This window comes from Martes martes, assembly GCF_963455335.1.
Source record: "Martes martes genome assembly, chromosome: 3".
NCBI lineage: Eukaryota > Metazoa > Chordata > Mammalia > Carnivora > Mustelidae > Martes > Martes martes.
Window position 1 is genome coordinate 14,106,413 of NC_137890.1, and position 27,393 is coordinate 14,133,805.

The window sequence follows — 27,393 nt, forward strand, 5'->3', positions numbered from 1 at the left end:
CCAGGCTGTGTACTTGCTCCCAGAAGTGATCAGGCATGCCTCACGTAGGAAACCCAGCTCATTACTAGGCCAAGTTCTTACGCTGATAGATCTTTATTATAACGCACACTCTTGATTTTAGATTTTATTTTCTCTTCTAAGGTAATTTTTTGCTCTTTCTGTAATTAGCTCCAAAAGCATGTAGAGAACAGCTCAGTGGATTATCACATGCTAAATCAGCTTAAATGAAAATGAGTTACATTCTCAGCTCGCTTTCAGGACATATTAACCAAAAGCCATAATTTATAGCTGTCATAGGAAAATAATGATAAAGTCATGAATACAAAATTAAAAATAGCAATTTTAGGAGAGCTTCCTCAAAGGGGTTGAAGCATTGGGTAAAAAAAAAAAAAAAAAATTATATCTTGATCTGTGCCAAATCCTTGGGATTAAAAAAAAAAGTTTCCTGATGGTCTAAGGGGAAAAACTTAAGCATTTTGAAAGCTTTTTATGATACATTATGTCCTGTTTTAAAGGAAAATGCTCATTAACAAGTTGTTGAGCCGAACATGCATTTTGCATATTTTCCAAATGCATCTTTGTCATTCCTGATTCTTGAAACTCTCTGTGAAAGCTGAATTATATATTCATTGCATTTCTAAAATCCAACTTTCCTTCCTTTTCCATTCTGTATCAAAAGGCTTCTCACCGCCAATGTAAATTTAAATCTGTATAGTACTTTATAGTTTACAAAGTGCTTTCACTGGAATTTCCTTAACCTCCAACAATTCCAAAAAGGAAGACAAGACACATACTCTTATCCGAATTGTCCAATAAATTAGTAAGTTTATTTGTGCTTGTTTTCGTCCATTCTTCATTTATTCAGCCAACATTTACTTGATAGCCATTATGACAAGGCACCATTAGAGGCATTGAGGATGCGAAGGAAAGAAAATAGTCACAATCTTCAGAAAAATTACATGTTGGCAGGTAGGCCACACAACAGATAAGTAAATAAGTCTGTGAAGAAGCCTAGATTCAAACTGGTCACTTAATCACAAATCTAGATGCCTCCCCAGTCCAAATAAGCTGACACAAAAGTTCTCTCTGCCATGAATTTTGGCAGTTTGATTTCTTGGACTCTACTCTGTTTGGGTTTCCACAAGGTCTCAGATTTTTCCTACTCCTCTGAAGAAATTCGGTGGACACCTGTCAAAGTAGCATTTAATAACCAATGCATTCAGAGCACTGTTACAGATAGTTAGGAAAATTATTCCTCATCCCCCACCCAAAACAAAAGAACTGTGGATTTAAAAATTAGCTTAAAAAGGAAACACACATACACCTATAAATATGTGTGTACATTAACTCACATGATCGCCTTTGCTGACTGTCGGAGGAAGTCTTCTAGCGGACATGACCACTAGTTGACCAGGCACAAGCTGGGCCCAGGCTATCAGAGGATCTCTCCACTACCCGCCTGCCCTGGAATGCACTTTCTGCCTACATCCCCATGCTAGGAGCTGTCTGGAGGATACAGCCTGGACATAGGAAGTGTGTTGAGACTGCTTGGACTGAATTCAGTTAAGGTCTCTACATGAGAATCTGGTAGGCAGGTGCACAGAGTTCCCAAGACAATCTTCATCGGTAAATTCCCTTGCTTATCCAACCTCCCACCTACCAGTCTGGAGCAGCTATCTCTTCCTTCAGTCTTTCTTTGCCCTCCACGTACATGGGTGTTTTCAGATTTCACCCAGGAAGCAAGCTCCCGAGGTCTCAAATCAACACTAGCCCTAAACAGAAAGTTTTTATCCCTGTTTTACGAATTTAAAAAAAAAAAAAAAAGAGGCCTGGAGAACCTACACAGTTCATGCCACGTCACATAATATTAAGCAATAGTCAGGATTTGAACCCCCAGTTGGGTTTCAGAACATAGGTTCTTTGCCTGTTTATTTTATTAGATCTAGAAAATGCTACCAGGGCACAATCTGCCAATGCAAAGGCCTTCTCGTACCTGGAAAAATACATTCACACAAAATTATAAAGTACAAATTAATATCCTGCAAGTCTACTCATCCAGTCATTAGCGGTTGTCTGACAACACAGGCTTTGCACATTTCAAATGACCCCCCCTCCGCCTGTTTGCCACCTCACGGCACTCACTAGTAGGTTAACTTGCTGCATATATTATTAGTAATTCATGACTTATTTTTGAAGGTGCAGGGACAGCACCACTATACACCTAATACAATGAATATCTTATTAGGAAGAAATTAACAAATGAATTGTCGCCGATCGATAGTTGTTCAAGAGAAAATTACAATGATAGTAAAGCCTAAATAATTTATACACAATATTGATTTTTTCATTACATTAATTATTCTTTATAGCACACATAGGGGACTTGGAGAATAAAACTTTCAAAGCAAAGAAATTTATCTGCGGCAGTGCTATAGGCTTAAGTCTGAATTTAAAAGACAAAGCATGGGCCATGAGAGCTGACAAATATTTTTAGATTAAAAACACAATAAATTTGACAGCTCCAATGTACCTGAGTTCCTTCATGTTGCCTGGCGTTTTTATGCACAATACTTTTGATATTTATATATCAAGAGAAGTATTGATAGAACTGTTTCTTAATAGAAACATTAGAAATAGAACTACCCATTAATTCACCTCTTTCATCGAGTGTTTGGAAGGCAGAATGACAAACTCGATAAAGCTATGCAGGAAAGAAAAACTTCTCTAACACCTCTCCTGGAATCTCCAAGTCAACTGGACTTTAAATTCAGTGAAATGGAGTGTAGGCTCCTTAGAGCTAATACCTTCCACAGCCAGCAGGATACAATTCCGAAGGCACTTTTATCATGCAAGTAACTTTCATCCAACTCAAGGGCCTGAAGATGATCCTTGTGTTTAAGGTCACACAACGGGGTCCCAGAGAACAAAAAAAAAGAGTGTTGGGTGGTAGGGGGAGCTGTGGAAAAGAGGAGAGAGGTGGGTAATTTTTTCATGGATGATGCTGTTCCCAGAATGCGAAATTCCCTCTTAGGGGTGGAAGAAATGAACTTGGGAAGGGGCACCTAAGTGGCTCAGTCAGTTAAGCATCTGACTTCCGCTCAGGTCAGGATCTCAGGGTCATGACCTCAGTGTCATGGGATCAAATCCCACATCAAGCCCAATCACGTGCTCCAAGCTCAACAGGGAATCTGCGTCTCCCTCTTCCTCTGCCCTTCACCCCACCCATGCACTCACGCTTTTTCTCTCTCTCTCAAAATAAATAAACAAAATCTTTATTAAAAATGAAAAAAAAAAAAGAAATGAACTTAACACATATGGACCAAACTCAAAAAATGCCCTAGGAACAGATACTGCGCTGAATATCATTTTTGTCACCTACAAATGCATATGCTGAATAGTGTTTTACTCATGACATTTTGACTCTTGGAATTAGAGCAGTGACTTGATGGTACTTACTTGAATTTTCTCAGATATCAACTTCCACTGGTTTTCAGTATCTAATGTTAGGAGTTTCCACGTGCCTGTTTTGCGGAGAGTTGCACCTATGTATAATACCAAGCATATCATATCTCCCCCAAGACAAATATGGAAATAGTGTTTCAAAAGTCTTAAAATTAAAACCAAAACCGTTAAAATAGTTTCAAATTAAAATTCAAAATTCAAGCACAATTTTTCTCCTTTCCTCACCTTTTACCTTCAGAGACTGAAAGTCACCTTCATATTACTTTTAACATTCTTTATATTCTTTGAAGAAAATCTAAGCAACAGGAAGCAGCTCATCTCACGAGCATGCTTTTGCAAACTGCAGCCAGTGTTGTAAACTATTTTATCCTGTCTTAACTAATACTACTGTAGGACTTCAAAGCTATAAAATACGGCACGCATGGGGCACCGGTGGCTCAGTCGGTTAGGTGACCGCCTTTGGCTCAGGTCATGATCCCAGGGTCCTGGGATTGAGCCCCGCATCAGGCTCTCTGCTCAGTGGGGAGCCTGCTTCTCCCTCTCCTTCTGCTCTTCTGCCTGCTTATGCTCTCTCGCTTTGTCAAATAAACAAATAAAATCTTTAAAAATAAAATAAAATAAAATACCACATGCAGATAAAATATAAAACGTGGGTTGTCCACTATATGTCATCATACAGATATAACTGCCCCAATGTGTCGCCATTACCAGCTGATTCTGGGGGTACAACGGGGACAAAACCCAAACTTAGCATCATTCCTACTATTCGGTGAAAAGCCCCTCACCTATGGTGACTGCTCCTCTGAATGTCCTTTGCTGCCTCCACCATTCTTTAGGTGGAGACTAATGGTCCATACAGAAAGCATGTGGTTCAGGTACTGAAAGATATTTCTACTTGGTCTCGTTTGTTGAACTGAGTGGGACATTCATAAGATGGATTAGAAGAAATTTCAAGCTATTTAAAGGCACAGTGCAAGTTAGTCTCCATTTTTATCCCACTCACCCACTCCAAACCCAAATCCATTCTCTGCCTTGCCCTGCCCTGGGAAAGCACATGCATCGGATCATGTAGCTCTAGCTGTTTAGCTAGACAGTTCCAGCCAGTGGAAGACAATGGAAGGAGACGGACACGTGGAGAAAGTGATCAAGAGATTGGTCAAGAGATTCCCCCAGATCCGACCTCTCTGCCTCAGCTCCATATCTGGGGCGGGGGGCGGGGGGATGGGGAGGGGGGAGCTCGGCTGTTCTCTGCCCGCAGGTCCTATGAGGCAGCCCTTCCTACCTTTGAGACTGTCACTCAGGTCAGGCCCCAGAGGACAAGGGATGCTGACAACAGGCTCAGAGAAGGTAACAATTTCCCTCCGTTAAGAGTTACAAGGAGCCCCAGGTCCAGTGTGGGCCCTTAACCAGTCCACAGATCTGTAATAGCCCTTCACCATCCCAGAGGGTGCCTCTGTTTGCTGCCAGGCCGCTGACTAATACAGCTCCCGGGGACACAGAAGAAGAACACGTAAGCAAATAAAAGAACCCCAGCAGCATTCAAGCACACCGGCCCTCCAAGGCTGACAGCCGCCCAGATAGCCGATGACTCCCCATGAGTGCGCTAATGAGACAAACCAGCGCTTGCGAGACAAAGTGCTGACCTCCACTTTCAATATTCATTCGGATTTCAGGTTTTTAGGATTTCATTCTTCACCTTGACTTTTGTCCTTCTTCTCTCCCTCCTCGGCAGCATCCTGCTAATTTACACTCTGCATGATCAGTGGCTGGTCTGTCTTCCCAGGGCACGTCCCCTTGTTTTTCACAGTCCTCGAGAGATCTTTCCTTCAGGCCTGCACACCCAGGTCAAGTCACCACCTAGGTATGCTTAAAATCACATGCACCCTTCTCTCTAGGTCTATGTTTTCACTTTGTAAGCAAACCTATAAAATTCTCCAAGTTCATAATTAGAGTCCACAAAAAATGGAAGCTATCATCCAGGTTTATTGTCATCTCTCCATAACCTTGATTCCTCCGGAAGAAATACTCTACAAAAGCTAACAGAAAGGGTGCCTGGGTGGCTCAGTGGGTTGAAGCCTCTGCCTTCAGCTCGGGTCGTGATCCTGGGGTCCTTGGATCAAGCCCTGCATCGGGCTCTCTGCTCAGCGGGAAGCCTGCTTCCCCCTCTCCCTCTGCCTGCCTCTCTGTCTACTTGTGATTTCTGTCAAATAAATAAATAAAATCTTAAAAAAAAAAAAAAAGCTAAGAGAGAAATCTGGAGGACAGCAAGGAGGTTAGCATTTCTACCCTCTTAAGTCTATTAAGAAACCAGAATACAGGAGTAACCATGAACACACGGCGTTAAATGCAAGGTTGTGACAACAAATGGCACAGTACTTACCAAGAAAAGCATGGTAAGATATTAATAATTGCAACGCACTGCAAATATTTATGTGCCCACAGGCAACTAATTCAATTTCACTGCAGGATTGCTCCATTTATGAATTTAATTGTGTGTGTTTTAAACATTTCTGCTGCTGTTTCATTAATTTCCCATAAAAAAAATAACATGATATGCCGGAGAAAGAAAGCAAGTTTCCAGTCAACAGCATTCATTAAGTGCCCACTGAGTGTCCACGGTGACTTACGAATTAACGTTCACTTTTACCATTTATGGCTTCTCTTTTGCATCACTTAGGATAAGAAGTTCCAGCTTCAAAAAGCATGGTACAGGTTGCCTCTTGTCGTTGTATTTTTACACATAACAGCATAGATGTGTAAGACAAGCCCCGTGAGAACAGAATAATGGCTAACACTTACCCGGGTCAGGCTCTGTGCATTCTTAGCCCTCACCAGGCGTAGTACCACTATTCCTCCCATTTTCCAGAGAAGGAAATCAAAGTACAGAACAGGTAACTGACTTCTTCAGGGTTACATGGGAGTAAGAGCTTGAGCCAGGGAGATGGGTGGGGGGATGGGCCAGATGCGGGATGGGCAGTAAGGAGGGCACTTGGGATGAGCACTGGGTGTTGTCTGTAAGTGATAAATCACCGAATTCTACTTCTGAAAGTCATACTACACTATATGTTAACTAACTTGAATTCTATTTAAAAAAAAAAAAAAGACATATATTCTAAGTTTAAACAAAAAATCCAGCTCCTTTGACGTCACAGCCCATGCTGGTGAACATCAGCCAAATGACATTCACAAACTGGGCATCAGCACAATTTCCAGTGATTTTCAGTGGCTGATAAATTTGCCATTGATTTCTTCCAATTTCCCTTGAGAGCTTTTTTCCTAATTCAGGGTCTCTTTCCAATGCTCTTCAATATCACAATTTCCAGCCACAACCACCTCAGCCATCTGACTTCAGCTAGTAGTAATCCAAGCCATGTTGTTTAGATTTTTCTCAGCCTCCCAATCTATATCAAAGAGCCATGCTCTCTGGTTAGGCTGATATTTTTTTTCCCCTAAAATGAGAATGAATGAGATTAACCTTGTTCCCAAAGGAATGCCTGACTTGTAGCATGCTGTCTCATAGGAGAAACCTTCTAGAATGGTCTAATAACCCCTGGCCTCTGTCCTGACTTTCACTACTCCTCTAGAGAATCAGGGCAGTTGACATCTTGCTAATTACGAAAGGCAATTACTAATAATTTGAATTTTCACCTGAAATAAGAGAGTCATGACATAAAACATTGGATCATTCCATAAAGAACCACAATCTGGTTAAGTTATGCTGATATTTTTACAAGGTAATCTAGAATATATGATAAATTGTTAGCTGACATGTGTTGAGTATTTTTTATAGGTCAATCTCTGTGCCTAGGAACTTTACATGGGTTTTACTGAGCAACTGTATGTGCTAGAAGAGATATAAACAAATAAAACCATCCAAGTTTACTGTCCAGTACACTTCCCAACACATAGTTAAATGATTAGCTATAATTAAAATAAAGTTATATTAGCCAATTAAAATCAGAGAATTTATATATGATACCTATAATTTAACAAAATAAAAAACAAGATAATTGATTACCAGAAAATATTAATTTGAGTTCCCCATTCAATCGTTTTCATACTAAACCTATTTCTTGGCCCAATAATGTATTTCATGAGTCTTAAAATCACATTAAAATTTGGCAGTCTCAATTAAAACTGTTTAATTCATTATCAAGCATAAGTAACTTTCAAATGCCATAAGCTTCTGATTGTCCTTAGTAAAAATGAGATGACAATAATTAGCTTTGGGGAATAATAATGTAAGAGTCTAAGATTAAGCCAATCCACATTGTTAGAGGCTAAATTTTACCTAGTTTCTGGTTATTACATGAGCATTTGTATTTCTCTAAAAAATCAAACCTTGTCAACATCCCAAGGTAACCAGCTAGAAAAAGACAGAAAAATAAATGATCAATCACAATTTACTGGTTCCGGTTTTATCCTTACAACGCAAAAAAAAAAAAAAAAAAAAAAAAAAAGAGGAATGGATTTAATTCAACCTTCTTCTGATTTATAGCAAATATTGGCGGTTTGGACCAGAAGCGACACTTCCGGAGACTCTGTAATGAACATATAAGTGAATATGGCATTTAGAGAGAACAATCTCTTATCTCCTTAGTTTCACACAGCACACAAACCTGATGGTGAAAATTAACCTTCTCTGCAGTTCAACATTTCTAATTAGAAGAGACATCAAAAAGATTATGCTTTAGAAAGCAGTATGGGCCATAATATTCTAGACAGCCTGAAACAGAGCTCTGCAGCCTCCTTATGTGTTTTAGCCTGCTGTCCACAGAAAAAAAGCAGTACCCAGATGATGTTTCAAAGCGGTGATGGCTTTTGGTGGTAAGTTATGTTATATTTTCTCACCTTGCCCTTTTATACACAGACCTATCCGTTGCTTTTAGTCCTGAATGAATACAACCGTCTACACCATCAGACTGTGTTCTACCAAAAGCTTGATCGGTAGAAAGATCTACAAATGTCTGAGAAATGAGTAGTTCATTTGTAATCCTTTTTGGGTTTTTTTCCTCTTGTTTTGTTTTCTCTGTATGGGGCAGGGAAAAGGCAAAAAAAGATACCCTGAATTCAGCTTAGATTAGAACACAGAACCTTAAAATAGAAGGCCGCACAAGCTTCCTGGGGAGGAACTGCCTTCACAATACCAGCAGTTGATCAGCCATATTTGAAGTTTTCACTTCTAAGGAGTAGGCCACCTCACAAAAGAGTTCATTCTCATTTTAGACAGCTACAAATGTTTTTAAAGATGTTATTTGTTTGGGGTGTCTGGGTGGCTCAGTGGGTTAAGCATCTGCCTTCAGTTCAGGTCCTGACCCCATGGTCCTGGGACTGAGCCCCGCATCCGGCTCTCCACTCAGCCGGGAGTCTGCTTCTCCCTCTCCCTCTCCCTCTGTGATCTCTCTCACTTTTGCTTTCTCTCAAATATATAAGTAAAATCTTGAAAAAAAAAAACTGTATAAAAATATTTTATATATTTATTTGAGAGAAAGAGAGAACACAAGTAGGGGGAGGGACAGAGGGACAAGCAGACTCTCCACTGAACAAGGAGCCAACGTAGGGCTCAATCCTAGGACCCTGGGATCATGACCTGAGCCAAAGGGAGACACTTAGCTGGCTGAGCCACTCAGGCATCCTAGACAGCTACAATTTCTAAGAAGGTTCTGAAACTTTATCCTACCACTGGTATCCCACCTATCCCAGTTCTACCCTTTGGAGAAATACAGAGCAAGCTTCCTCCATTTTCCACACCTTCCTCCTCTGACTATTGGAAGGCAATTTTTGCATCTCTCCTTAATTTTTCCATCTCCATATTAAGTACTTCCAGTTCCTTCAAATTATTCCTCATTTGACATGGTTTCCAGCTGTTTCAAGTAAACTGGGGCTATAGCTTGACTTAAAAACGTTCCTACATACAAGAACGCAAAAGAGAGATCTAAAAGTTTGTTTCTTTTTTGTTCACTTACACCTGTAATTGACACAACTGGAAAGACTATCCAGAATCCCATGGTCTTTGTGGGAGCTGTATCTGTGTGAGATCCCCTTCTTATCATCACACACATACACACACACACACCCCAGTCCTACTATGGTACTGTGATACCAGGTGGGTCTGAAAACCTCATCGCCCTGCCCACATGGACTGACAGAAAGGACAGTCACAAGTTCCCAGCTGGACTAATCAGTCATTCCCCAGGATTTTAAATTAGAACATGGAGGAAGCTTGCTATGCCCTTGGCCTGCGGAGCTGTTAGATATGATAGCCATTTACCTGTTTCATGGAATTAGCCAATCTGATGAGTTCAATATCCAAAGGAGTATAGGGAGAAAGACCCCAGACCTCCAGTTCCAGCCATTCTTAGAACCAACTCTACTCCTAGGTTTCCAGAGGTCTGGTTATGAAGCCAATAATTCCCCCTTCGCTGACTTGAGTTAATTTTGTATCATTTGTAACACAGAAGGCCCTACCTACTACAATATTCATAAGATTCCAACTAGTCTAAAAGAACAAACAGAAAGCAGGTCATAAAAGGGAAAAATCACTACCCTACCCTACAAGAGGTATGAATGGAACCTCCTTCCAGCAATGCGGCACCTGGGTGGCTTAGTTGGTTAAGTGGCCAACTCTTGGTTTTGGCTCAGGTCATGATCTCATGGGTCATGGGATCGAGCCCTGCCTGGGGCTCCGCATTCAGCTTGGAGTGTACTAGAAATTCTCTCCTTCTGCCCCTCCCCACACACACGCTCTCACTCTTTCTTTCTCACTCTCTAAAATAAATAAATCTTAAAAAAAAAAAAAAAGAAAGAAAGAAAAAGAATCTCTTTCTACCATTATTTAAGAATGAGAGTCCTACTCACCTACCAAAGAAGATCAAAGTCTTTCTTTCCTAATAGCGTAAGCTCCATAGGACTGACATTATTCAAAACTATATTGCCAGAACTATCACAGCACCTGGCACATAATAAGTGCTTAAAAACATGCTCCACTTTATTTTCCACAGCAAATAGAAGAAAACAACAGGCAAAACATCAACCATAACTTATCAGAATGAAGATTCAAGTTCCCTAAAGAACCTTAGATACATCACTTCACCTCCTTAGAATTAAATTGCCCATTTGCCACATGTATTATAGGGCATGATTACCCCTTCAGTCTTTTTTAGCTGTGAAATGCTGTGATCCTTTCCATACTCAACAATCGTAAGGCAGAGTCTTCTAAAGACCTGATCATGCAGATCAAAGAGGGAAACGCAGGAATAAAGGAGGCAGCACAAGAATAACAAGAAAGAATAACCTACCAAAAAGATGGTTGCGGGAGGGAAGCAAAAGGAAAATACCGAGAAGAAATCAGCAGTGACAGGATCGAAGAGGTCATTCATATGTGCCACCTTCCGATCTAATCTCTGTGGTCACAAACAGCCTCCATGCTGGATCCAAACTGCCAGCCCAGAGCCTTGCCCCTTCCTGGGTCCATACTGTCCATATGATGGCTCCTTCCTTGAAACCATGCATCTCCTTTCAGAGTCGGCTTCCCACTTCGGCCTTTGCTCCTTGATATTCCCACTTGCTCACACCGTTCCAGACAGGCAGGGTTTTGTTTGCTTGTTTGTTCCATCACCAACAGTATATATACCCAATTATATTGTGTCCCTGTTTCCCGTCATGTCCCCTGCATTGACGGATGCTCAAATGTCCGTAATTTCCCATTTATTTCTGAAGTTTGGTTTCTGTCTCAATACAAGCAATCAGAAAATAGCATCTCTACACAATCAGGTGACCTACTTACAGTGAGCTGTTCTAAGGAACTGACCTCAGATCCTTTCATGAAAGAAGGCCTTGACTTGGAAAAAGTATTATTACGATTAACAACTAATGTTAACTATTATTATATGTCTGCATCTAAGTACTGCGTACCAGCACGTTACGCTATACGTAGACACTGCGCTCAGCATTTTGCTCACCTTTGTTCATTCAGTTCTCACAACATCTCTTACAGAGGTGTTTAGGCTTTAAAGATAAAGAATTTGAGGCTCAGAAGGAGTAAGATACTCCTGGTTACACAGCTAGTAAGGACCACTCTCGGTTACACACAAGAGCCATAGCCATCTGAATCCAGAATCCTCCCTCTTGCTCATTACATGACTTAAAAAGGCATTAATCCCTGTGAGAAATGGGGAAGGGGACCCTCAAGGGGGCCCAAAGCAAAGAGACCAGGGAACTAAAATCAACATGATCTACTTCTCCATTTTGCTTAGAGTCAGCCCTATTTGAAGAACCTTGTTCCCATTATGTAGCAATAGATTATCTGCCATTTTGCATTGTGGAAATGTACCCTCCATTATCCAGGCTAATCTGGTTGACTGTAGAATGCTGTACACAGGCATTCCAATGACAGACCACTAATTCAATCTTCTCTGTGAGGAAGATGCTACAGGACATCCCTTCAACTTTTTCCCTATAACTTTCGATGTAGGGTGCGTCACATAACCCACAATTCCTTCCTACAACATCTAGAGCCAAAGAAGTAATTTAGGATACCAAGAAGGGAGAGATAAGGTGAAGAAGAAAAGGAAAAGGAATTATAATGTGGTAACCAGGCCCCTCCAAAAAACCTACCATGAAAATTTAAAAATTTTTTAAAAAAGCAACCCAGTGAAAAGTGATTATCTGATAACTGGTGATTCAGAGAGAAATAAATGGTCATGGTCCATCACTAAACAGAGAAAAGCATTTGACTGTGCTATAGAGACCATATGTTCAGATAGCCAAGGTGGAATTTTCCTACATCACAGAGTAGAGAGATACTGAGTATTTCTTATAGGAGTGAGACCTTACTGCTTAATCCATGTAGGGTCTATAGCAGAAGTAGCATTTCATCACTAAGCAAAGATCTAATTATTTTCTGGTTCCATAATCTCTAGTTTCTCCAAAACTCTTCATCTACCTACTGAGACTTTTATATATATTGGTAGAATAAAATGCCCATCCCTACAGTGGAGTCATTCGATGTTTCTCTGTGATAATCAAAGTCTCTAGTTTTACTGAAATGGAAGCTGGGAATCAGAGTAGCAAAATCCTTGGGGTCAGTCAGTAATTAATACCCGAAGGTTGAAATACGAAGGGTACAATTTGGGGTAAAATGCAGCAAAGATTGTCTCTCATTGAAATAATAGTCCCGTCTGTTAGGAAGTCTGAAAGTAATAATTAATTGAAAAACTGTTTTAAGCTAAAACAGAGGGGCAGGATTGGAAATTTTTAAAAGTAAAAGGTCCTTAAAATATGCTAAGGAAGGAGCCTAATGCCTTCATTCCATGATCAACCAGTTTCCTATTCTAACCAATTTCCATTAAACAGGGAAAGGAGCAGGGAGGAGAGAAAGTATTTGAAAAACTGCCAGAGTAAAAAATCCTATAATGAAATTTTGCTCATTCTTGGAGAAATGAAGTAGAATTAGATGCTTCAGTGGTGGTGAATTTCAGGATCTGGGTAGTTTCCAGTAAATGAAGTTTTTCCATAATGTCAAATGCAAAAGCTATCTGATACCAACATATTGAGCTTGAGTTTTTAAATTCCTATTTCCTTACACCAAATTGTTTGAAACCTCTGAGATAAAAACTTCAATAAACTGGTGTTCCAAGCTTTTAATATTTTAGTCCCTTGAGCAAGCATGTCAGATTAATCTTCAAATTGCAGTGGGCAGAAAGAACATTCAACCAAATTCTTAAGCCCGTGCCTCTCTCAAAGGACGTTAATAATGTAAGCAGTTTCATTGTCTATTAAGATTTCAAACTTTCCTAATTCTCAGCAGTATTACTATTTAGAAGTGGAGGGGGGAGGAAAGGATATTAATAATGTAAGCAGTTTCATTGGCTATTAAGATTTCAAACTTTCTTAATTCTCAGCAGTATTACTATTTAAAAGTTGGGGGGGGGCACCTACCCTGAAAGAGATTTTACTTATTTTATCTTTGTGTCCACGTAGCACGTTGCTAGGCACACAGTAGGCATTTAACAAGTACCTCTGGAATGTGCTGACTGATTGGTCTGGGGGAGAGTGGAAATCTTGCTGAGAACAGCATTAGTCTAAATCCTGGCATCGCCCAGCAACAAAGACCATCTCCAGAATTAGGGTTATCGAGGTACAGCAGGAATTTGAAAGTGTGTCTTCAAAGACACATCAAGAAGATTGTTTCCTGAGCGGGCGAGAAGCCACCCTAGAGCCGCTTAAAGAGAGATTAGACTCGTCTCTGGCTTCAGTGTGCCTGGAAAACGCCCGTCCTGCCTCTCTATGCCCAGTTCCTCCTGCCTTTTACCGGGTCTGGGTTTCCACTCATACAATTTAGGTACAAGATCCGACCTCGCGAGTCTAACCCAGGCCTCCTCTCCATTGCACGGTGGGAGGGAGGCCACGCAGCCCCGGGCACGAGGAAGAACACACACTACTACTAGTCGGGACATCTTTGAAGGTGAAAGGGGATATCGGGAAGCGGCGGGAAGAAGGGAGGGGAGGGAGGAGGGACGGAATGAGTTCAAGACCAGGGGCACCATCCAGAGGTTTCCGACCCCACTCCGAAAGCCCCTGCCCCAACCGCTGAAAGACGCTAGGGAAACCACCAGCACGCTCAGGTTGCGCAGAGCCGCCCAGGGTCGGGACCCAGGGGAGAGGGGCGGGGAGGTGACGGGAAGCCAGAGGCGGCCGGAGACAGTACCTGGTGTGGCTGTGGTTGCGGGGACAGTCCTTCTTCTCCATGATGGCCGGCACGCAGTTGGTGAGCTCCGTCCAGTCGGCGTGCAGCCCGCAGCTCCAGCCGGTGGAGAAGCGGGAGAAAAGCCACGTCTCCTTCTTGCCCGGCCGGTGGCAGGTGCACTTCTTCTGGCCCGCTTTGCAGCTACACGGCTGCTCCAGCCGGATGTTCTTCACCAGGTGCCGGCCGAACGTGGTGCCCCCGGTCTTCTGGATGTGCAGGAACACGATCACGTCGCGCCCTTTGATATTGAAATCCACGAAGCGGGTCAGGTCCTTCAGGGTGAAGTTAAAGCGCGGCACGAACCGGGGCAGGGAGCCGTTCTCGGGGGCCTCAGGGTCCGGCTCCTCTTCCTCCTCCTCCTCTTCCTCCTCCGGCTCCCCGAGCTCCTCGTCCTCGTCCTCTGGCGCCACGGCCCCCCGAGGCCCCTCGGGCGGCCCCCGGGGTGGCGGGGGCAACTGGGGCCGCCGCTCCCACTCCTCGGGCGGCGCCTGTGCCCGGCGGGCAGGACTCGGGGCGGCCGGCTGGCCGGCCTCCCCCGCGCGGGGCTGCTCCCCGAAGTTGGCGCAGGAGCTGGTGCAGGAGGGGGACACGTACTGGTACATGATGACCACGAAGAGGAGAGTGAGCACGGGCGTCAGCAGCCACTTGTTGAACCTTTCATCCATGGTCCCGCTCTCAGGCCGGCAGGCGAAGCGGCGGCGGCAGCGGCGCGGACTGGCGCCGGCTCGGAAGTTTCGGGGACTCCGGGGCGCGGCTCCGAGCCCGCCGCTCCTCCATGCCCCTGACGCCGAGGCGTGCGGCTGGCTGGCGGCCCCGCGGCGCTCCGGCACTCCCGGGCTGGCAGCGCCGGGGCCTGCGAGCCGAGCGGGGAGCCGGGAGCCGGCGCACGGGGCTCCGGCTGCGGCGTGGGGCGCCCTGCGCTCCCGGGGGCGCCCGGCTTGGCCGGCTCCACGCTCCCGCCCGGGCGCGGCGCGCGCTCTCAGGCCACGCGGGGCATCCCGCCGCCTGCGCTCAGGCGCTCAGGCGCTGGGGAGCGCGCCTCGGGTCCTGCTGCACCTGCCCGGGGCAGCCGGGCGGCAGCGGCCGCGAGAGCGGGGGCTGCATGAGGCTCGCCAGGGCACGGGCCAAGGGCGAAGGCGCGGCCCGGCCCCGCCGCCCCGGGCGGCCGCGGGCACCGCGCCCGGAACGCGCACCCGGCGCCTTTGCTCTCCGGTCGCCGGGCGCGGGAGCCGCGAGGGCAGACGGCGCCCGCCCGCAAGTTTGCAGAGGAGCCCCCGCGGCGGCTGCGGGCGAGGCGCCTGTGCGGAGCCGCCTCCCGAGGAAGAGTCGCACTGCTGCTCCGGGTCGGTCCGCCCAGGCGCGGGCACGCAGGCACACTCGCACACAGTGGCTGGCACCACCACAACCCGCCAGCCGGTGTGACAGGAGCCCTGCTACCCGCAGCAAAAACCTGCCCTAGGTACGGAGCATGCGCCAAAGCCTTCCCCAGCCCCGGAGGAGTTTCCAGGGGAGGAGTCCGCTGCTCCGCGGGGCTCGGAGCAGGCAGCTGGGGGTGGGAATCCCTTCAGCCCAGGGCGAGGAGATATTTGGGAGAGAGGCAAAGGCGGAGCAAGGAGAGAGGCCCCGAGCAGAGCGTCGCCCGCATGGATCCGAGATCTTTAAATCCGCAGCTTTCTCTTTCTGAGATGGACGCAAATCTGGCCGGCCTCTGTGCAGGGAGAACGCTCGCACACCGCTGGGCAGACTCACCTAGACAGGACTGCACTCGAGCTGGCTGGAGGAATTGGCTCCAGACTGCTTTTAATCTCCACCCAAGACGTTCTAACTGTTGCTCAAGTTTTATTCCGGTCCCTCCTGAACTACAAACTTGGTGTGTTCGACTCTACAATTTTACTCAACCGGCATCCATCCATCAGTGATCCATCAGGCACCTGCCATCAGGGTGTTTGTTGAACAGAAACTTCATTTCTTCCAGCCCCAGACCCACCAGCCCACAACCATGCAGTATGGAATTCCAATGCAAGAGAGCTTAGGGGTCACCTCTTAAAATTCATGTTACTAATACACATTGAATTCTTAAATGTGCAAGATTCACTCCTTACCCCTCACCTCATGCGGATGATAAGACCTACTTTTACCTCTATTTCATAAGCTAAATAAGCTCTTGTTTATGTGCAGATGTTTTTAACTTTATTTTTCGAACATCTAAAGTTTGCATTTGCACGAGAACCAAATCTTTGTTTAATAACAGCTTCTGTTCTTCAGGTAATGAATGGATGTACCACCAAATGGCAGTCACTGCCCCTTCATGATCCCTCTACTTGCTTGACCCAAGTAGAGAGAGACAGTGTGTTGAAGAGGGAAACAATGCAATTTGATCCCCTTGCCCAGGTCATCTTGCCCCTCCCGGCTACCCTGGTATCCCATGCCTTCAGAACAGTCGGCCTTCCCACCTGGCCTCTTTATGGATCTGTGCAGTACTTGTCTTTTCTTGAGACACTGTACTGATCTCTTCCATTTGTCAGGCTGTCCCCTTCAACCCATTAGTCAAGATCTAGATCTCTCTCAGGGATGCTAACTCTTTCCCATAGGAAGTTATTTTTATTGTTCTAGACAGGTGGGATTTTTCTCAACAAAGCTTCCCGCCTCTGCTTCCTTTCCTCTTTTCAACTCTATAAACAACCACAAACAGTGTCCTTCCTGATACTGTATGAGCTTATATTAGTAAAAAAGGTGTTGAGCAAGATGAATCAGCTTCTCTAAAGCTTACTTAATCTATTTATTTTTCTCTCACTTGAAGTTTACAATCCTATTAATGGCATCACACTACTCTCCAAAGAAAGAAATTGTGATAGGACAAAAAATAAAAATCAAAAATAAATAAAATAGATAAAACTCAACATTTATTACTTCCTGAATGCATCTGGTGAATGGTATTACTTATTTTAAAAGATACACCTCTCCTTTACCAAAGTAAAAATTCATTACACTTTTTTATATTACTTTGAGAAGTTTCTCATTTCCTATAAAGTCACTTGATATCACATGGATAAGTATAACTTTGTTAGCTACCCAAATGTATAAGCTGAGTGCTTCAGCAATTTATAGAGTAGAAAGCACTTTCTAGATGTTATCTCATTTGCTCCTCAGAACAACGTTCTAAGGAGATAAGAGAAGTATAATATCCCATTTCAGAGATGAAGAGAGGGAACCAAGGACAACCAGGAGAAAACAGAGCCAGGATAAGCAACACTAACATCCCTGAAATACATTCAAATCACCATTGAAGGAACCCAACAAACAACAACAAAAGAGCCTATAATTTCCTTTCTCTCCTCTTGAGACCCTTTGAGTCAAGATGCAGGAAGAGACAATGGAATTGCAATAGAACAATTAAATTATTTTCCCTCTCCCTCTGGCTTTATAGGCAAAGCTGAGTGATCTTGGAGTACCTGGGCACCTACTCTGTCAGTTTCCAGATAAACAGGGGAAAGACAATAACACTCTTAACATGAGTATGTCATTGTTAAAAGATGTTATTTGGGAGACATTCAGAAGAAACTATGATGACAAACAAATATCATAGTTATGTTACTAACAAAATGTATATTTCCATAAATAAGTGCACTTTAACCCTTTTCAAAGTACATTATCCTAAAAACCTCCTTTTGCTTTCAGTAAAATAACTAATGGAGTGCCATTTCCTCGAGGTAACCACAAGGAAAGCAATGCATAGAATCAAGCAATTGCACAGACAATTCAAACATGTACCCAAGTACTCCTCTTTTTTTTTTCTTAAGATTTATTATTTTTATTAGAGAGAGAGAGAGCTCGCACAGTGGGGAGGGATAGAGGGAAAGAGAATCCCAAACAGATTCCCTTCTCCTGATGAAGGGCTCCGTCCCAGGACCCTGAGATCATGACCTCAGCTGAAATCAAGAGTTGGACACTTAACCGACTGAGCCACCCAGGCAACCCCCCCCCCCCAAGTATTAATTTTTAACGTGAGTTGACATTAGTTGTATAAACACTGTCTGTCCCAAGTGTGGTCTCCCTATTACAGTTGTGGAAGTTAACGTGAACCTAATCGAAGCTCTTAAATCACGCAATAAACAGGTTTCCTTATCTACGAGGGCAGACCTCACATTCAGGTGAAAATGAATAGAAACCTTATAAAATTGAATGCTCTCCAGGTAAAAAGAAAAACATGTTTGCATTCAGCCTGCTGAAGTTACTCCACGATGACACCAGCTGGCAATTGTTTCGGGCTAACAGATTGCAGCTACTATGAATCCTACACAAATTATTAAAATAATAAAAATAATGTTTTCAAAGAGCTTTCTTCCACTTCCTTTGCCAGTCTAGCAATGAGCTTAACACTATCTGTGAAGCAATTTGTTCACCTAATTTTATGCCTTAATAAGCTTTACTACAATTATTTTCTTGCCTGCTTCCTTCTCCTCCGTGACTTTAATACTCTTCTTCCCTGTTCTTCTCGAATATTCTCAAACCCGTTAACAACACTGCACTCCCCTAGGATTCAAACTTTTGATTAGAACAGTCCCCATTTAATCAAGTTCAATTGGGAGATAAAATTGCATCTCAACTTCTCCATTTTCCCCTTGGTGCCAGAAACTGCCTTGGAGAATGTTGAGGAAACCCTGGAGAGATTAACAATCCAAACAATCACAGAGAATAGTTCCGGATCCCCTGCATTTGCACACAACAATATATAGATGCGAACGCCCTTCGATGCACATGAAAAAAACAAAACAGATTATGTAAGTCATTGGCAGCATGAATCTCTCCTTCAAGAACACAGAGTTCTCCTATGCACTGAAATGACTTTTTTTTTTTAATTTTTGTAAACAAACCAAAAAAAAAAAAAAAAGCCCACAGGGATAAGCAGTTTTGCAAATAACCAACAAAGCGGGGGCTTCCCCACCCCCCCCAGGAAGTTGAATAGAAGAGGTTGCATAGACAGGCAAAGGGCAGGAAAAATAGTGTTATATACTGAGTGTATTCCAATTCACTACATGATTGTAACTTTGGGATAACCACAACCCTATATACCGGTTCCCATAAAGTACTATTTATATGAACAGTTCATTCTTTGCTTTATTGGATAACATTCTATCTACCATAGATAGCTGCCTATGAGTGATAGCTAGACACTATGGCACCTGTATGTATAACGTGTTCATTAACTTGGTATAGGGTAAGCAGAGGCAATAACTTTTTCATAGTAGGTATTCATACATGTCCTCCAATAAGAACTTGTTCAGCACTGGGATGCCTGAGTGGCTCAGTCAGTTAAGCATCTGCCTTAAGCTCAGGTCATGATCTCAGGGTCCTGGGATCCAGCCCTGCATGGGGTTCCTTGCTCAACAGGGAGTCTGCCTATCCTTCTCCCTCTGCCCCTCTTGTGTTCTCTCTCTCACTCTCTCTCTCAAATAAGTAAGTAAGATCTTAAAAAATAATAATAATAAACAAGAAACGACTTGTTAAGCATTTACCATATATTAAACAAGACCAAAAAGGACACTGCCCTCAGGTAACTTACATCCTAACTGTGGAAAAATAAATAATGCATAAAGACACAAGATCCGTACATTTAATCCAAAAATATTTATTGAGTCACTACTATGTACTAGGTGCTTTTGGGTACTTGGGTTACTTCAGTGAACGTTAAAGACAAACATTTTTGCCCTCAGGGATGTAAATGCCAACAGGGTGAAATGACAGGGAAGAAGTGAAAGGGATGATGGGAGCCAGGTCCTGTCAGGCTTGTTGGCCACTGTAAGAAATTTACTGGGAAAGAAACGGGGAGCCACAGGAGGTTTTGAAAAATATCCAACTTGAGTTAACTCATCCCTTCTCAGTTAATGTCTATCTCTTTGGGGAAAATATTCAAGTTCATGTGTCTCCTCTCTTCTTTCTCCTCACCATCCCTCGGGGGTGATCCGAACCAAAGGAGTTTATGTAACATCTTCACATTGGCTGAAGGAGATGGGGTCTGTGGGGAGTTTGCCGCAGTGTGTGGCTGGTCACACCTGGACTCACGTGTAGGGCTTGACTCCTGCTGGGTCGTCTGTGAGCTGTTATTAAGCCCAACCATCATAGCCTGGTCTCTACAGTCTGCACTTTCTCAGCTGCCCTGATGCCCTTTCTGTCTGCCAACCCCTTCAGCTCTTCTCTGGCCTTTGCTCTGGAACACTTTTGCACCTAAATCAGTAATTTTCAACTCCATCAGACCCAGCATTTTGCTTATGTTGAACAAATATTTCCAACTAGTCCCTTTCAAAAATCCCAATCTAAATGTCATAGAAAATAGAACCTACCTGTACACAATTTTGCAAAATTAATATAAAATGCCTCAACTGTAATGTGAATCAGATTTTTTTAAATGAATTAATAATAAAACGCTGTGTAAATGCTCGGAACCGACTATAGTAGACAACATAAAAACATCAGATGCTTGTGTCTCTTAACTACCTGGTTTGGATATTAAAAAAAAAGTGAGACTGGAAGTCATCCCTTCCAAGAAGAAACTAAAGAGCAAAGGTATGAGCGGACACTAGAATTAAAAATGGTGGCAGGGGGACGCCTGGGGGGCTCAGTGGGTTGGGCCTCTGCCTTCGGCTCAGGTCATGGTCCCAGGGTCCTGGGATCGAGCCCCACATCGGGCTCTCTGCTCAGCAGGGAGCCTGCTTCCCCCTCTCTCTCTGTCTGCCTCTCTGTCTACTTGTGATCTCTCTCTGTCAAATCAATAAATAAAGTACTTTTTTTAAAATGGTGGCAGGATAATGAAGAACAGACTTGACTTGGGGGACCTGTGTGGCTCAGTCAGTTAAGCGTCTGCCTTCAGCTCAGTCATGATCTCAGGGTCCTGGGCGGGAGCCCCAAACCCCACAGGGAGCCCCAAGCCCCGAATCCGGCTCCCTGCTCAGTGGAAAGGCTGCTTCTCCCTCTCGCTCTCCCTCTGCAGCTCCCTCTGCTTGTACTCTCTCACTGTCTTGCTCTGCCAAATAAATAAATAAAATCTTTAAGAAAAAAAAAAAAAGAATAGACCTGGCTTATAAATATGTAGACATAAGAAAAAGAGGGGAATGACTCTAAAATATGAAGTGAAGATTACACACCAAGACAAATTACCAAGATGGATTTGGGGATTGAAGAAAACAGGGAAATACGATAGTCTCGTAAATGAGCAAGGTTTTTTTAAGTGTTGGGTCAAAGTACTTCTCTATTATATAAAACATCTCAAAAAATGCACCTTCTATCTTGAAATCCTACTATATATCAAGGCTTATTTCTGAACATAAAAGGATACTTGAAAGTCACATTAATGCAAGACAATTCTAGCATTGTCCCCACCAAAAAAGGCCAATAAAGACACCCCCCTCCCCAGGCATTGATACCATTTTCATTGACAATCTAAGTACTCCTGTTTCTTTCTCCTGTCAAAATTAATCAGTTTGGGGGAGATAAAAAGGCCAAATCAGTACATATTGCTTCATTTCAGGTGAGGCTTTCGTTCATGATAAAGAAAGGCACACTTTTAGATTTTTTTTTTAATGATGCCCTTTTTCTCCTTTAAAAAACTGCTTTCTGATTTGAAACCAAGACTTTCAGACATGAATTATTTCAGGTAGCATAGCTAGTAAGTGACATACTTGGACTTAAACCAGGTAGCCTGACTCGGAGAGGGAGAGATGTGGCTGGATTCAAGATAGATGGTGGCAGCCAAATCGATAAGACTTCCTGAAAGATCGGATAAGGGGAGCAAACAAGGGATGAATCAAAGACGGTTCTGAGGTTTGTCGTTTGAGCTACTGGAAGGCTGACAGTTCCGTTAACTTTTTGAAAAGGGGGAAATAAAAGCAAAACAGGTTGGGAGCCTGAGGATTCAGGAAGGGTGAATTCCAAGTTCTGCTTTGGATAAGTTAAGTGTAAAATATTAATGAGACGCCAAATAGAGATGGCAAATAAATAGCTCTTTATGGGATCTGGAGCTCAGCTACAACAGGAGATAAAATGGTGGAGGTTTTAATAACATGGGTAACACAAAGCAGTAAGTGCTCTATAAATATTTGTTGAAAAAAATCTGTGAAAGACTAAATAAGCAATTACTGCGGTACAAGAAAGGAAACACAAACACACACACATAGAAAGAAATGGCAGTAGAAAAAAAGACTAAAAATTTAAGAAATATTCCAGAAGGTGAACCGGTGAGATCTAGTGACTCCATGTGAAGCCCCTGGATGGGAAAAAGTTAAGAGCGACTCCAGGTGTCCCAGGTTGGAAGCGACATGGACGGCAATGCCATTAATATGGCTGAAGGACTGGGAGTGAAAAATCAGCGTAGATAATTACTAGTTCTCTCAGCAAATCAAAATGTTGGCGTTTTTCAAATGGGCTTGAGCTTCAAAACATTAACATTTCATTGTAAGGAAGCGGGCTTGAAAAGTACACTTTCATTTTTCTGTAGTTAGACAGATAACCTTAGTTTAATGATAAGCTTTAGAAAGAAAAGTCCAAGGGTGCCTGAATGGCTCAGGCAGGTCAATGTCCAACTCTTGATTCTGGCTCAGGCCATGATCTCAGGGTGGTGAAATCGAGCCCCTCCCCCACTTCCAACACCAACCCCTTGGGCTCAGCATTCAGTGTGGAGTCTGTTTGAGACTCTCTCTCTCCCTCTGCCTCTCCCTCCGCCCTTACCCCACTCGTGCTCACTCTACCGCTCTCTCTCTCTCTCAAATAAATAAATCAGAAAAAGGAAGGAACAGAGGGAGGGAGGGAGGAAGGGAGGTCCGTCTAGATACAAGTATATTTTGTAAAGACTGCTTTCTCTTTTCTAATTTCATATTATAATTCAGGATGCAGTGCCCCTCTTCTGTACATTAGCAATGAATTTTATCCTTCCTTTCAATATCTCTATCTCACTCTCAATCTCTGTCTCTCAATAGATAGGTAGAGACAGAAAGAGAGAGAACTCTATCTCTATCTCTGTAAGAAATCAAATCTCTAAAGCAGGTTCTAAGAGACAGTGTAAGTAGCCATTCTTTGCTCCGGTAGGATGGCATTTTCCAACAACGCAGAAAGACAGGTGATCCGAAAGCTCCCTGAGGGCAGACTTTAATTCTGACTCAACCTTTCGAAAGCCCAGGCCTTTACACTTAATAGGCATCTGAACAAATATCCTTTGAATACGTTAAGAAATCTATCTGCTCCCATTTTAGATTGCCAATAATTTCCATAAAGTCCCTCGCTAACCGGCGCCTAATCTCAAAGCCCTGTCAGTTCTTGCTCACGTCTTCTCTAAGGTGAAGTGAGCACCGACCCCGTTAGCAAATCACTCAGCTGTGTTCCTACTACTGATAATAGTCTTTTTAGCGTGACCTTTGGCTAAGATTCCAACGGATGTTCCCATGGTCTGATGAATTATACCATACAAAAGCAAAATTCTATTACATATATGAATATATGTATTCATTTATCAAAAAGACTGGTCACCTTGCCATGGGAGTATGTGAGCTACCAGGCAAAATTATGTTCGCTACCTTCTAATGCTTGCTACATAGAATCTTACTGTCTTTCAAACCTTGTAATTTTTCCTCCCCAACCCCAAGGAATTAGGCAGTAAACAATTACCCCTGAGCATTTTCTTAAAGCTTTCTGTTCTGCTCATTATCATTCCAGCTTCCTACTTTGTCAAGAAAACATATTCTAAATGTAAAAAACCGAGTTTAATGTAGCTGTAAAGCTGCCTACCCAGACCCAGGTCAAGGCTCTCCACACAACCCCAGAAATGCATATTCTTTTTTATTCAATTAATTAACGCAAGTACTCATTTTTAAAATCATACTGTGAAATGCATGGTTTTTTATCCAATGAATTCTTAATTGTGCTCAGGCCCCCAAATTCAATGTATGTTTTTGCACAAAAAGTCATTTTGAAACAGTTGCCCTTTCATTTTTCCTCCCTCCCAGGAATATAGCTGTGTCTACTGATCATTCTTTCCTGTGAATTGCTCTTAAGCATTTCATGCTAATTCTTCCCAACTATTGTTAGTTAAATGTTGTTCTTGTGATTTTATAAGGCAATGATACATCATTTAAGTGTCTGGCGCTAAGGTGCTGTCCTAATGTAGCAAATGCGAAAACATCTCATTTCCCAGGAAAAAGGGAAATTGAAACATCTGTCTTTCTAGGTCTTTGTTGTGAGACGTTCTATTTGCTAAAAGTGCAAAATGGCAGAGCAAGATAAAACCGTCCTGTGTGTCACGTGACGTCTACTGGTACAAGTCAAGTGCACTGCTCACAGAGGAGTGGGCTGGGGAGGTTTGTGGGTTTGTGGAGAGTTAAAAGGAACACTGGGTCTTTGACCACTGCTCTTCCCTGGGTCTGCTCTGACCAGCAGCTGTTTTATGACTTTTCTGTATAACGGTATCAGTCCAGACTCTACTATCATCTTCCTCTCTACTCCAGTACATTCCAATTGCAAAAACCTATACCTCCCCCTCCCCCTGCCCCGCGCCAGCCCTCCGCACATGCGTGGGCACTCGTGCGCACGCGCACACACGCACCCACACTCACGTACTTTCTAGTCCTGGGGACCTTCCATCAGGAGTACTTGTCAGCACCTGTCCACCTGATGATCCAGTTTGCCCTCCCACACTCTGTTGAGATACCTCCTCTCCTATAAATCGATTTGGACCCTCCATATCCATCTATTGCAGGTGAAGTTTAATTATTTCTTTCTTTCCTCCACCTCACTACCGTTAAGCAGCGCTAATACCATACTGTGTATTTAAAATATGTTTGTATGACGTGGTGCTCCGAAGGGGCATGTGCACCCGAATGTTTATAGCAGCAATGTCCACAATAGCCAAACTGTGGAAAGAGCCTAGATGTCCCTCAACAGATGAATGGATAAAGAAGAGGTGGTATATATACACAATGGAATACTATGCAGCCATCAAAAGACATGAAATCTTGCCATTTGCGACGACGTGGATGGAACTAGAGGGTATCATGCTTAGCGAAATAAGTCAATCGGAGAAAGACAACTATCATATGATCTCTTTGATATGAGGAAGTGGAGATGCAATGCGGGGGGGTTGGGGGAGGTAGGAAAAGAAAAAATGAAAAGATGGGATTGGGAGGGAGACAAACCATAAAAGACCCAATCTCAAAAAACAGACTGAGGGTTGCTGGGGGGAGGGGGGATGGGAGAGGGTGGTGGGGAAATGGACATTGGGGAGGGTATGTGCTATGATGAGTGCTGTGAAATGTGTAGACCTGGCGATTCACAGACCTGTACCCCTGGGGATAAAAATACATTATATGTTTATTAAAATTAAAAAAATAAATAAAAATAAATAAATAAATAAATAAATAAAATAAAATATGTTTGTATGACTGACTCTTCATCGAGACTGAGAATTCCTTGTGGGCAGGCACTATTGATTATTGATGTTTGTATTTATCCTGCTGAGGTAGGCGGAATTCCAAGGTGACTCCTAGTGACTCCAACCCCTTGTATAAACCCATCCTGTTGAGTGTGGGCAGAGCTGTGATTCTGTCTGGTTATATGGTAAAAAGGAAATTAGAACTGAGTTCTTTAAAGGCAGAACATCTTCTCCAGCTGGTTCCAGAGGTAGAAGTCAGAGAGATTCATTCCTGCTGACCCAGAAGAATATTTGTGTTATGAACTGTCCATGGGGACAACCTGGCAAGGAAATTCCAGCAGTCTCCAGAAGCTGAGAGCAGCCCTTGACCTATACTCTGCAAGACCTTAATCGCACAGTCTCAAGAAAATGAATTCTGCCCAAATCGGAGCACACTTGGAACCAGATTCCTCCTTAGCACCCGCAGACAGAAAATGATGATCTGACTTGTTGGTTTTAGTATGGTCAGATTCTGGGTAAAGACCCCAGCCATGATGAGCCTGGACCTATGACCAACAGAACTATGACCCATAAACTGTGTCTTTGTAAGCCACTGTGTCTATGGTTATGTGCTATATTGCAATGGAAAGTAATATAGTGGCCCAGTGCCTGGTATATAATAAAATATTGGCTGGTTATTTGTAGGGTGGATGGTTTTACATTAATCAATTAAGTTATGGAAAGAAGGAATAAGAAAGAGAGGAGAGAAATATACTATTTAGGACAAGAGTTTTTCTTGTGTCCCATTTAAGTACAAATTCCTTTTGGAACGAATAGCTGATTTCTTAGAATGATTGATGGGTTTTTCTGAGCTGAACAAGGGAGGCAGACATATTATGTCTGCTTAAATTAGGTTTTTCTGTTTATGTTTCCTAACTTCCATCCCATTCCTCATCCCTGAGTCATCCTTGACCGTTTTGTCATCCCTACCCTGACCCCAGCATGTCTGGTAACCCCCAGTGGGCCCTGACAACCTGTCAGCTGGTAGTTGGCCTAGACTCTAATGGCTAGGCCATGGTGTTTTCCTGCTGAGTATAAACAGTTTCACATAGTAGCAACAGAAGGTGAATACCCTCCATGATTATGAGCAAGACAAAATAGGACCACTCCATAAACACATCTGAACAGAACTCAAACCAGACACACTTTGCAACCACAAAATAACCAAAGTCTCCTTCTCCCAGAAACTATGAATGACAAGCGTTCCTTTTTCAATGATGACTCCAGCTCCTCTCTCTTCCTCCTGTCATCTAGATAAAAAGTAGAAAGACACCCAGTCACCGAATTGTCCTGCTTGCTGACAGAACCCAGTCCATTCCTTAGCTCTTTTGAATCCTCCCCAAAGTACTTTACACATGCCCAAATCTTATAATAAACATCTCCTAACTCAAGACAAGTCATTGTTCCTCATGGTGTGTGGTCTCCTTAGCTACAATAAGCAATACGATCGTCTTTGTTTTACTACAGGTGTTCTGCTCGTGATCTCTAGCTGGTGAGCCATCACAGAGGTGAGGATATCTATTGCCATGGGTGTTTAAGGACTCATTGTTGGGGCATGTCAAAGTCAAAGTAGCTGAGTGTGAAAGTTTGTATCAAAAGTCAAGAACCCTCTCCCTTCTCCAACATTGACAGCACTTGAAACTTACCTAAGATGTGAGCTTTCTGGAGCTGGTGTTCCCTGTCTGATAGAGACCAGGAGATGACCATCACAGTGGTGACTAGCATCGAAGTA

The 27,393-nt window shown here is 43.2% G+C and overlaps 1 protein-coding gene across 1 annotated transcript in view; it reads right to left on the bottom strand.

Annotated features, from left to right (window-relative positions):
* HS6ST3 (heparan sulfate 6-O-sulfotransferase 3) overlaps window positions 1–14,874 on the bottom strand; it is a gene marked incomplete at both ends in the record, with an annotated part of 646,275 nt that extends 631,401 nt beyond the window's left edge. The window contains one exon of the mRNA XM_080799474.1: window positions 14,171–14,874. Within this exon, the coding sequence (XP_080655600.1) occupies window positions 14,171–14,874 (704 nt within the window). The remainder of the gene's footprint in view (window positions 1–14,170) is intronic.
* Window positions 14,875–27,393: the final 12,519 nt, after the last annotated feature.